Source organism: Somniosus microcephalus, chromosome 9 (genome assembly GCF_052327205.1).
Source record: "Somniosus microcephalus isolate GS21.2 chromosome 9, FLI_Smic_1.0, whole genome shotgun sequence".
NCBI classification, from domain to species: Eukaryota; Metazoa; Chordata; class Chondrichthyes; order Squaliformes; family Somniosidae; genus Somniosus; species Somniosus microcephalus.
The window spans coordinates 208,115,153-208,127,790 of NC_140995.1; the positions used below are offsets into that span (position 1 = coordinate 208,115,153).

At 49.3% G+C, this 12,638-nt stretch overlaps 1 protein-coding gene across 2 annotated transcripts in view; it reads right to left on the reverse strand.

The window, feature by feature from the left end:
- Positions 1 to 12,638, reverse strand: part of traf3ip2a (TRAF3 interacting protein 2a) — a 92,893-nt gene that overhangs the window by 44,102 nt on the left and 36,153 nt on the right. For both annotated transcript variants that reach the window (XM_085997825.1, XM_085997826.1), the window contains exon 2: positions 10,274 to 11,224. In XM_085997825.1, coding sequence (XP_085853951.1) covers positions 10,274 to 11,224 — 951 coding nt within the window. The remainder of the gene's footprint in view (positions 1 to 10,273; positions 11,225 to 12,638) is intronic.

Genomic DNA, 12,638 nt, shown 5'->3' on the forward strand with positions numbered 1-12,638 from the left:
GTCATAAATATAAGACAGTCACTAATAAATCCAATAAGGAATTCAGGAGAAGCTTCTTTGCCCAGAGAGTGGCGAGAATGTGGAATTCGCTACCACAGGGAGTAGCTGTGGCAAATAGCTTGGATGCATTTAAGGGGAAGCTAGATAAACACATGAGCAAGAAAGGAATAGAAGGTTATGCTGATAGGGTCAGATGAAGTAGAGTGGGAGGAGGCTCGTGTGGAGCATAAGCATCGGCATAGACCAGTTGGGCCGACTGGCCTGTTTCTGCTGTACATTCTATGTAATATCTGAAGAAGAAACACTAGGTGGATGACACTTATGAGGCCGTGGTTAATCTCTGTATCCATATAGCTGTTGATCCCTCGGAGAACCCCACCCCACCCACCCGCTAACAGCAGAGATACACCTTAGCCTGGTTAGCTCAGCACTTTCTTGCTCATCCTTGACTGGTACTGAGAAAAGTGTGCCATGCAGCCTAGGAACAATGAAAACACGCGTGCAAAAGGGCCATAGTTAAATGGCACCACCCAGTGGGTACAGGAGTTCCCAACTTAGGTTTGTGCCGTGCGTGGCGAGTCCCACAGCAATTGTGGTGCAAAATTAAAGGCCCCTGTTAGCTTCACCTCCGCCCGCCCGCCTGCCCCCCCTCCCCAATACCAGCAAACTCCTTCCTTATTTATAGCCGGGTAGAGGGACCTGGATGATGTCGTTGACTGTACCCTCTCTCCATGCATCTGGAACCTGTGCTTTTACTGGAGGGTGGCCTTCAGCCCCAAATCGGGCCACCCGCCTTTGAAGCACCTCCGGCAGCAGGAGCGTCAACCCTTCAAAAGGAGCAGTGTTGCCCACGTGTCGGTTGTGCTATCGTGAACAATTGGTCCAATTGTCTGTCGCCAACACAATGTCCCCTTTTATGGCGAGCTGCAGCCCTTTAAGAGCTGCTGCATTGCCATCTTTCCCACACCCTGGCCAAGTGTGCTACAGGCCAACCTCAATGGGAAAGCTTTTCATACGCCAGTAGATAGGTCAAATTAGGGGGTAGGACTTCCATCAGAAAATTTGCCACAACTGGCCTGAAAACACAATCCTATTTTAGCCAGATTCACAAAATCAGGGCTCTTATCTCTACAACTTCTTTATTCACATTTTTAGGGATCTTAGTTTCTTTGTGTTGAGCCTTTTCTGCCCTAATGCCTTGCTCTTTCATTTCTGACCCAACTGGCCTTACAAGTTCCTAATTTTCTTGACATGCTTTCTTTTGTTTGTCGCTATGCCCTTTGCTTTCCTTGAGCCTCCAACCCCTTAGCTTTGAACAGACCCGGTGGCATTCTTGAGAAGGCTATAAAGAAAGCTAATGACATACTAGATTTTATAGGAAGAGGTGCAGAATATAAAAGTCAAAATGCAATGGTGAACCTATATAATAGTAAGACCACAGTTGGAGCAGTGTGTGTAGTTTTGGGCTCCACACTATAGGATGGATGATAGGGCAATAGACAGGGTACAGCACAGATTCATTTGGATGCTGCCTGCTATGAGGAAATCCAAACATGAAGAAAGGTGTCAAAAATTGAGGCTGTTTACATTCAAACAGATGAGATTATGGGATGATATGATAGAGGTGTTTAAAATTATGAAAGAATGGGACAGAGTAGATAGAAACAGAAGCCCTGATTGTAACTGGGGGCAAGGGGCAAACATGTTGAGGTGAGCATCAGGCTCGCTGATGTGAGGCGTGGGCCATTTTCAGCAGCTCCCGACACCCCAAAGCCATTCCACCATCTACAAGGCACAAGTCAGGAGTGTGATGGAATACTTGCCTGGATGAGTGCAGCTCCAACAAAACTCAAGAAGCTCAACATCATCCAGGACAAAGCAGCCTGCTTGATCAGCACCTCATCCACCACCTTAAACATTCACTCCCTCCACCATCGGCGTACCGTGGCTGCAGTGTGTACCATCTACAAGATGCACTGCAGCAACTCGCCAAGGCTTTTCCAACAGCACCTCCCAAACCCGCGACCTCTACCACCTAGAAGGACAAGGGCAGCAGGCACATGGGAACACCACCACCTCCAAGTTACACACCATCCTGACTTGGAAAAATATCATCATTGGGTCAAAATCCTGGCACTACCTGCCTAACAGCATTGTGGGAGTACCTTCACCACGCAGACTGCAGTGGTTCAAGGAGGTGGCTTGCCAGCGACGGCCACATCCCGTGAATGAATTTTAAAAATTTAACTCCGGGGTCTCATTTCAATATACCAGCACCAACTCCCAAACGAACCCGGCGCCAATGATGTCAGGCGGGCCAGTGGGCGGTAGTCGGGCAGAAGACCCTGGCCAGGGACCCGTGGCAAGTGGTGGTGGTAAACATTTGGTATGCGCTCTTGCTGTATTTGGCCCACAAGGAAACGGCTAAAAGATAAATTTGTCTCACGTTTTTGACCTTACCTCTGCTGTGCCTGCTGCTCCTTTGCGGCTGGTGCTCCTGGTGAGGCCAATATCGGCCGCCAAACGCGGTTGTCAGCAGTTAAAATATAGTCGGGGTCTGAATGGTGTCATCAGACCGCAACTGTTGACTTTCAATGAAGACCTCACTGGATGGCCAGAATGGCTTCCTTCTGTGCTGTATAATTCTATTGCACATGTTGAAGGAGGTAATTCGGCCCATCGTGCCTGTGCCGGCTCTTTGAAAGAGCTATCCAAGTAGTGCCACTCACCCGCTCTTTCCCCATAGCCCTACAAATGTATCTTTTTTAAGTAGTTATCCAATTCCTTTTTAAATATTACTATTGGATCTGCCTCCACCACCCTTTCAGGCAGTGCATTCCAGATCATAACAACTCGCTAGGGTTGCAAAGGGGTGGAAAGTTTCCGGTAAATTTCCGGAAATTTTCCACGGGAAGTTTAGTTTGGGAATTTTGCCCAAAAAAGCACATGCTAGCATAATATTGTTTTTTTTGTATTTCTTTCTTTTTTTTCCCCACAGGTCCTCTCTTAAAATTACTAACAGAGATGGAATCTTAATTATTAAGGAATTTCTTAATCAATATATGTTTATCTTCTTACTTGGCTTGTTTTAATAATTACAAGTTTTGTGTGTGACTGTGAACAAATGTGTCCTGATTGGTTGGATGAGTGGATGAGCGATTAGCTCCCTCTATTTGTAATACTTGCATATCAAATTGTGATTGGCCTGCAGGCATCTGTAAGACTGCTATAGTTTTTTTAAGATCCAGGTTAGGGGGCCTGAGGGAAGTCATTTTGTTTTCTGCTGATGTTGTGATGATGCAGTAAGTAAATCAGACTTTATACCAAATAAACCAGTTACTTGTTGAACTCTGTTGTCCTTCAATTTAAAATATACAAAATAATACACTATTGGTGATGTAGCGTCGTGTGTGTACAGGTCATGCTTCCATCACATGGAGCATCAGCAAAAATGTACTCACCCTGTTGCAATCGTGCTGATCGACCGCAGTTCAACACAGAGATGAATGCCCTTTATTTCTCTGCATAGAACAATGCCACATTTACCGTCGGATGTGTGGAAGCATTTTACCCCAGGCATTAAAGATGGAAAGACTGTGTACATGTGCAAACACTGTAGAAAGCCATATGTAAAGAATGCCACAAAGATGCAGCAGCATTTATCCAACGATCTTGGATCACAAAAGGTCTTTGCAGTAGTTACTGACAATGCTGCGAATATGAAGGCTGCTTGGGCTCAAGTGGAGGAGGCCTACCCTCGTATTACGTCTGTTGGGTGCGCAGCTCATGGGCTTAACCTGCTCCTCAAGGACATGGGTTTGAGAACCATGGAAGCACTGTACAAGAGAGCCAAGCAAGTTGTTAAGTATGTCAGGGGAAAACAGGTAGTTGCAGCAACCTACAACTCCAAGCAAATGACAAAGAACAAGAACACCACACTGAAGCTGCCCAACAACACTAGATGGGGTGGTGTTGTCATAATGTACAACAGCCTTCTGGAGGGTAAGGAGTCGCTGCAAGAAATGGCAATATCCCAGTCTGGGGATATGGAAACCACCATCAAGAAAATACTGCTGGATGATGTGTTTTGGGAGAGAGTGGTTAGCAGCCTTAAACTACTCTCACCAGTAGCATCTGCAATTGCTCAGATTGAAGGAGATGACGCTGTTGATGCGCTATCAATTACTCATAAAAGACGGAGAGTTAGGAGAGTAACTAAAAGGCTTTTATTAACAAAGAACAGAGCATGCCTCTCGTGGTTGACTGGTTTCCAAGAAGGCAGGGGGCTGCAGAGCAGTCACCTTTATACCTGAGCATGTGGGTGGAGCCAGGGGCGGAGCCAGCTGAGGCATGCATAGATACAACAGTGTGCAACAACAACAACAACGGTGAACAACAATAACAGTGGTTTACCACATTCACCCCTTGTTTAAAATTGAGTCCGACGGGGTGAAGTGTACTAAAGGTTCGTGTAAGTAAGTCTATCAGGTGGCCTTGTATGCCGTCCTGATCGTCATGGTGGCGGCGGTGATGGTGCAGTATCCAACGTTGAATCTGGCGTCTCATTGAGTGGTTGGGTGGTCAATGACGGGTCCTGGGGCTGCGGCATGCCGTCTACAGGGGTTGGGTTGTGGGTAGTGGTGGATGGCAATGGTAGTGTTTCAGGGGCACCCGAAGGTGCGAGGTCTTGTATGGAGACTGTGTCCTCCCGCCCGTCCGGGTACGCCACATAAGCATACTGGGGGTTGGCGTGGAGGAGGCTCACCCTCTCGACCAGGGGGTCCGTTTTATGGGACCTCACGTGCTTCCGCAGTAGGACGGGTCCTGGAGACGTCAGCCATGTCGGTAGGGAGGTCCCCGATGTGGACTTCCTGCGGAAAGTGAACATTTTTTCATGGGGGGTGGCATTGGTGGCCGTACAAAGCAGTGACCGAATGGAGTGGAGCGCCGCAGGGAGGACCTCCTGCCAGCGAGAGGTCGGAAGACCCTTAGATTTTAAGTTTAAGAGGACGGCCTTCCAAACCGTCGCGTTCTCTCTTTCCACCTGGCCGTTCCCCCGGGGGTTGTAGCTGATGGTTCTACTTGTAGCAATACCTCTCGTGAGCAGGTACTGACGGAGTTCGTCGCTCATGAAGGATGAGCCCCGGTCGCTATGGATATAGCTAGGGAAGCCGAACAAGGCGAAAAGGTCATTCAGACATTTAATGACCGTGGTACTGGTCATGTCTGGGCAAGGGATGGCAAACGGGAAACGGGAGTACTCATCAATTATGTTGAGGAAGTACACGTTGCGGTCAGAGGGGGGGAGGGGCCCTTTAAAATCGACGCTCAGGCGCTCGAAGGGGCGAGTGGCCTTGATCAGGCTTGCTCTGTCTGGCCTATAAAAATGCGGTTTGCACTCAGCACAGATTTGGCAATTCCTGGTCATGGTCCTGACCTCCTCGATGGAGTAGGGCAGGTTATGGGATTTGATGAAATGGAAGAACCTGGTGACCCCCGGGTGGCAGAGGTCATTGTGGAGGGTCTGCAGTCTATCAACCTGCGCGTTGGCGCATGTACCACGTGATAGGGCATCTGGGGGCTCATTGAGTTTCCCGGGCCGGTACAAGATATCGTAATTGTAGGTGGAGAGTTCAATTCTCCACCTCAAGATCTTGTCGTTCTTGATTTTGCCCCTCTGCTTATTATTAAACATAAAAGCTACTGAACGCTGGTCAGTGAGCAGGGTAAATCATTTTCCGGCCAGGTAATGCCTCCAATGTCGCACCGCTTCCACAATGGCCTGGGCCTCCTTTTCGACAGAGGAGTGTCGAATCTCGGGGCCCTGGAGGGTCCTTGAGAAAAAGGCCACGGGTCTCCCCGCCTGGTTAAGGGTTGCAGCTAGGGCGAAGTCGGATGCGTCGCTCTCCACTTGGAAAGGGATGGACTCATCCACTGCGTGCATTGTGGCCTTCGCAATATCTCTTTTTATGAGAGTGAAGGCTGCACATGCCTCTGCTGTCAGGGGGAAGGAGGTGGACTTGATGAGGGGTCTGGCTTTGTCCGCATAGTTGGGCACCCACTGAGCATAGTAAGAGAAAAACCCTAGGCATCTCTTCAGTGCTTTTTGGCAGTGGGGGAGGGGGAGCTCCATAAGGGGGCGCATTCTGTCGGGGTCGGGGCCGATGACTCCGTTCTCCACTACGCAGCCAAGAATGGCGAGGCGCGTGGTGCGAAACATGCATTTGTCCTTGTTGTATGTTAGATTCAACCGCTGGGCCGTACGGAGGAATTTCTCTAGGTCAACGTCATGGTCCTGCTGGTCGTGGCCGCAGATGGTGACGTTGTCTAGATAGGGGAAGGTGGCCTGCAGCGCGTTCTGGTCAAGCATTCGGTCCATCTCCCTTTGGAAGACCGAAACCCCGTTGGTGACGCCGAAGGGGACTCGGAGGAAGTGGTAGAGACGACCGTCAGCTACAAAAGCTGTGTACTGGCGGTCCTCAGCCCTGATGGGGAGCTGGTGGTATGCCGACTTCAGATCAATCGTCGAGAACACCCGGTATTGTGCTATCTGATTGACCATGTCAGATATGCGGGGGAGTGGGTATGCATCTAACTGGGTGTAGCGATTGATCGTCTGGCTGTAGTCAATAACTAGGCGCTGTTTTTCGCCAGTCTTCACTACCACCACTTGTGCTCGCCATGGGCTAGTGCTACCCTCAATAATCCCTTCCTTCAGGAGTCTTGCTACTTCGGATTTAATGAAGCTCCTATCCCCGGCACTGTACCGCCTGCTTTTGGTAGCGATGGGCTTACAGTCGCGGGTGAGGTTAGCGAACAAGGGGGGGGGGGGGGGGGGGGGGGAAGAGACTTTAAGCGTGGAGAGGCTGCAAATGGTGCGCGGCGGGTGATTTAAAAGCTGCTGGCTGCAGACTGTGAGTGGGGGGAGGGGTCCGCCTTACGCTAATGTGACACTTTTAAGGTGGCACTGAAAATCTAACCCCAGTAGAACGGCAGCGCAGAGATGGGGCAGGACAAGAAGTTTAAAATTTTTGTATTCTGTGCCCCTTACTGAAAGGGTCACTACACAGTAGCCACCGACGTCTGCTGAATGGGATTTGGAAGCCATAGAGATCCGATGGCGCGTTGGCAGGACCGGGAGAGAGTAACTGCGCACCGTGTCGGGGTGGATAAAGCTCTCCGTGCTCCCGCTGTCGAAAAGGCAGGTAGTGGCGCGGCCATTTACCGTAATGTCCATCATGGACCTGGACAGTTGGTGAGGGAGAGATTGGTCCAGCGTCACGGAGGCCAGCGTATGGTCGAGCGAGTCGCGGTGGTCGTCAGACGAGGCGGTGGTTGAGTCCGGGTCACCCGCGATTGGAGTTGGAGGCGTCCAAGATGGCGGACAAAATGGCTGCGCCCATGATCCCGATCCCCACGCGGCTGGAGGTGTCCAAGATGGCGGACAAGATGGCTGCCCCCACGGTTCACACGCGGCGCTGCTGGCGTTAGCGGTTTTACCTTTGCAGGCGCTGACGTAGTGTCCTTTCTTCCCGCAGCCAGCGCAGGTAGCGTTTTTCGCCGGGCAGCGTGCTCTGGGGTGTTTTGCCTGGCCACAAAAGTAACATTTTGGGCCCTTGGACATCGCTGCAGCAGTTGGTGCCGGGGGTGGCGGTCCCATGACCCAAGGTTGTGGCGTCCACGGTGCGGAGCGGTTAGGGGAGAATGCATCCATATTCCGGTGGGCCGCGTCTAGCGAGAGCGCGAGGGATACTGCCTTCTTCAGGTCGATTTCGCCCTTCTCCAACAGTCTCTGCCGGGAGTAGTCGGACTTGAGGCCCGCAACGAAAGCATCTCGGATAAGTCCCTCCGTGTGTGTCGCGGCCGATACCTCTTTACAATCGCAGGCTCGGCCGAGTATCTGTAGTGCCCGTAGGAATGCCTCCACCGATTCCCCGGACTGCTGTTTGCGGGATCTCAGGAGGTGTCTGGCGTAAACCGTATTTACCGGGCGTGTGTATTGTCCTTTTAGCAGATCGATAGCCGCCGCGTAGGTAGTCGCGTCCTGGATGAGCGTGTAGACTTGGTGGCCCACCTTGGAGGCCAGGATTTTTAGTTTGTTTCCCTCTAGTGTCACGGCTGAGGCTTCCAGGTAAGCTTCGAAGCAACACAGCCATTGTGCGAACTTGGTAGACGAACCCGCCTCTTGAGGGTCTAGGTCCAGGCATGTTGGTCTGAGGGCATGCAGCAGCGCCTGCTGCTCAGCGTTTGGTGCCGTCGTTTGCTGCAGCGCCTGCTGCTCAGCATTTGGTGCCGACATTTTGTTTTTGTTAATAAAATTGATGTGCTATCAATTACTCATAAAAGACGGAGAGTTAGGAGAGTAACTAAAAGGCTTATATTAACAAAGAACAGAGCATGCCTCTCGTGGTTGACTGGTTTCCAAGAAGGCAGGGGGCTGCAGAGCAGTCACCTTTATACCTGGGCATGTGGGTGGAGCCAGCTGAGGCATGCATAGATACAACAGTGTGCAACAACAACGGTGAACAACAATAACAGTGGTTTACCACAGCTGTCTTGTCAGATGTTCTCAGGCTTTTTACTGATTTAAAAGAACAAATCAGCATTGCCCTACCCACATCCCTGCTGCTCAAAGCAGAGGAGAAGGCAATTGTTCAATTCATACAGACGCGTCAAGAATTTTGTGTCAAGCCGATTCATGCTGCAGCATACATGCTGGACCCAAAGCATGTTGGGAGACCAATACTTTCTGGAGAACAGATCAACAGCGCTTACAGTGTGGTTTCTACCCTCTCACGCCACCTCAATCGGGACGTGGGCAAAGTTCTGGGAAGTCTGGCAAAGTTCTCTACCAAGCAAGGTCTTTGGAATGGGGATGGGATATGGGAATCATGCAAGCATATCAGGGCACATACCTGGTGGAAGGGACTTTGTGCATCTGAGGCCCTGTCACCTATTGCATCGGTGATACTCCAAATCCCACCTTCATCAGCAGCCTCTGAACGAAACTGGTCACTTTTTGGGAATACGCATACAAAGGTGCGCAACAGGCTGACTAACAAGAGAGTGGAGAAACTGGTGGCTATCCGGGCGAACCTACAACTTATTGAGCCAGATACAGAAGTGTCCACCACACAGCTAGACACTGACACAGAGAAGGAAATGGACACGTCAGAGCCAGAGTCAGAGAATCAGGAGGAGCAATGAGGAGTAGAAGACTCAGAGGACTCATGAGTAGAAGACTCAAAGGGACAAAATAAGGACAAATTACAGGCTAAATAAGCTGACGCTCTTTTTATTTTATTTTAGATGGGTCTTTTTTGTGGGGGTTCAATAAAGTTCAAAATTATAACCTAAATAAAGTTTTGAAAGCCTGTTTTTATTTGTATGGAACAGTATGTCTATTTTGACGACAAAGATAATATAAGGGTCAGAGACAAAAACCATCAGTGTGCAAAAAAACTCAAAATTCCCATAAATTCCCCAAATTCCCATAAATTCCCGAAAATTCCCATGGAAAGTTTCCTCTTTTAAAAATTCCCAGAATTTTGCAACCCTACAACTCGCTGCATAAATAAATGGCTCCTCATCTCCTCTCTGGTTCTTTTGCCTGCTCTGGTTACCGAGACACCGAGATTCAAGCACTGGAAGCTGTGCAGAGAAGTCTGATCCTTAGTGTGAGGGGTCTGAGATATGAGACTTTGGGCTTTTCAGCCAGAAAGGATACATCTAGCGGCAATCTTGTAGAGGTATAAAAGATGGTAAATGGTAGGATGGGGTTCGTCTAGAATATGACATTAAATGAAATTGGGAGCGTAGGACAAGGGGACACATAGGTCAAGCTAGTGAAAGGTAACTTTGGGACTGGCATCAGGAGGTTGTTCTCCACACAGAGTGATCAACACTCAGAATAAATTGGGCAGAGTGGAGGGAAAACCCTTGGAATAATTTCAGAAACAACTAGATGCAGCAACGGGGGCATTGTAGGGTTGGTCTGAATAGCCTTCCTCATCCATAAGTTTCTTGTGAATGTATTTAATTGCAGAGTATTTAAGGGGAAGCTAGATAAACGCATGAGGGAGAAAGTAATAGAAGTTTATACTGCTAGGGTTAGATTAAGAAGGGTGGGAAGAGGCTCCTGCGGAGCGTAAACAGACCTGTTGGGCCGAATGGCCTGTTTCTGTGCTGTACATTCGATATAATTCTATGTAATGAAAAAGTTAATAACTCCACCTTGTAGTTAAATTCTAAAAGAGGCAAATAATTCACTTACGTGGGATTTGCAGCTGTTGAAAAGCTTGCTGGTTTCTGTAGTGAGGGATGCCAAAAGCGTACGGAGGAAGATACGCTGGTGTATTAGGATAGGAAAACATTGGATACATGTGGGACTCCCCCATTGGAAATTGCCAGGATTGCAGAGGGCCGGGAGGCTCGAGGTCATTCAGTCCAGAAAGGAGTGGTCCGGGGGGATCCAGCTGACCAATTCCAATGTCATCTTGGGACTCGTACCCAGTGTCTTTACTGGGCAATTCAAATTGGGGCTGAAACTCAGATGTGTTTGTTAGTGAACCACTGGCAATATTTTTGGTTAAACCTTGAAAAGCATTGAGCAAACCCTTCTCAGTTTCACGTGAATGGCCCAGATTAACTGAGGAGGCTCGACAGTCCAGAGAACCTGGAAATAAGCCCGGTTTCACCTGCTCTCTGTTCTCAGGTCTGCTGCACGTGTCTTTCCTTCCCGAATGGTTTTGGTTGCCCATTACTGCCAAGAACATGCTGGCATCAGAGGAGCCAAAAGATGTGCCCTTTCCAAATCCTGAAGAATGGTCCAGCTCATTCGCTGTTGCAAAGTCCTTAAAATCAGATTCCAGTGCCTCCCTTGGCTTCCTCTGAGCTTCCATGCACGAGGAATCGTACTGTTCACTGTTACTAATCAGCTTCTGAAACCGTGGGCCAGCTTGAGACTGATACTGATGATGGGGTTGGATAGCTGGTCTCAGCTTCTCCATTGCCGGAGCTGCGTTCTCCTCTGACGTTTTACATGCAAACCCATGCCGAGCTGGCGTAGAGTCGCGGTGCATGGCTTCAGCCTTTCCTGCATTGATGCGCTGACTGTGTGGCTCCAGTTTCTCACCAGTGCAGTTGCCTTGTGAATCTGCAGACTGGATCCAGCAATGCAGATTCTCATCCACCTCCTCAGGCCTGCTGTGGGGATCTGCTCTGGCTGAAAAACAAAAATTGAGCAGAAGCATGATGCGCTGAGTGAGATTACACAGGGGCTTTGACACAGTTACTACCGGGTGTAAAAGTGTGTCGTGTTCTTTGACATGTTCAGCTCAAGTTTAGTCACACTTTTCCTGGTATGTCTATTTCTACAACCTCCTCCAGCTCTACAGCCCTCCGAGAACTCTGCGTTCCTGAAATTCTGGCCTCTTGTGTATTCCCCATTTCCTTCATTCCACCATTGGCAGCCGTGCCTTCAGCTGTCCAGGCCCCAAGCTCTGGAATTCCCTCCCTAAACCGCAATACCTCTCTACCCCTCTCTCCTCCTTAAAACCTAATTCTTTGGTCAAGCTTTTGGTCACCTGACCTAATATCTCCTTATGTGTCAAACTTTGTTGGATTGCGCTCTTCTGAAGCGCCTTGGGACATTTTAATACATTAAAGACGCTATATAAATGCAAGTTGTTGTTATTTATTCATGTTAAGACCACTGGTGGTATCGCAATCCGAAGTGAATGCCTGACTAACCATCCCGCTGTAACGTTCTTCAAAAGCACCCCCACCCCATCTTCCTCAATCACAGGACCTCATGCTTTGCCTGGTACTCTGTTAAAGAAGGTATACCAAGGTGATCGGGAGGCAGTGTTGCTCATTTGACCGCACCTGCCAAAATGCCGCCAACCATTTCTGCAAGCCTTGGAAAATATATCTGGGAACGGCCATGGAAACCTGCCTTCTCACGGTCTGGGTCAGCAGGGAGGCAAATGGTGAGCTGTCCATCTGCTGCAAGGACATCTGTAGCAGCCTGGCATGTGTGCAGGGACAGTAACGGTCAGCGGTGGCCTGAGGCTTGGCTGCAGGTAGGCCGCAGTGCTGATCAGTGCGCTGGAGCTGCAGAGTGACAGAAAGGCCAGCCCTCTTCGAAATTATGTTGTGCAGCACCACTTGGATTTTAGCAGCTTTTCACAGGATATACGGCACAGAAATAGGCCATTCGGCCCAACCAGTCCATGCCGATGTTTATGCTCCACTCGAGCCTCCTCCCATCTTTCCTCATCCAACCCTATCAGCATAAACCTCTATTCCCTTCTCCCTCATATGCTTGTCCAGCTTCCCCTTAAATACATCTATACTATTTGCTTCAACCACTCCCTGTGGTAGCGAGTTCCACATTCTCACCACTCTTTGGGTAAAGAAGTTTCTTCTGAATTCCCTATTTGATTTCTTGGTGACTATCTTATATTGATGGCCTCTAGTTTTGCTCTTCCCCACAAGTGGAAACACTCTCTCTTTATCCACTCTATGAAAAGCTTTCATAATTTTAAAGACTTCTATTGGGTCACCCCTCAGCCTTCTCTTTTCAAGAGAAAAGAGACCCAGCCTGTTCATCCTTTCCTGATGTGTATACCCTCGCA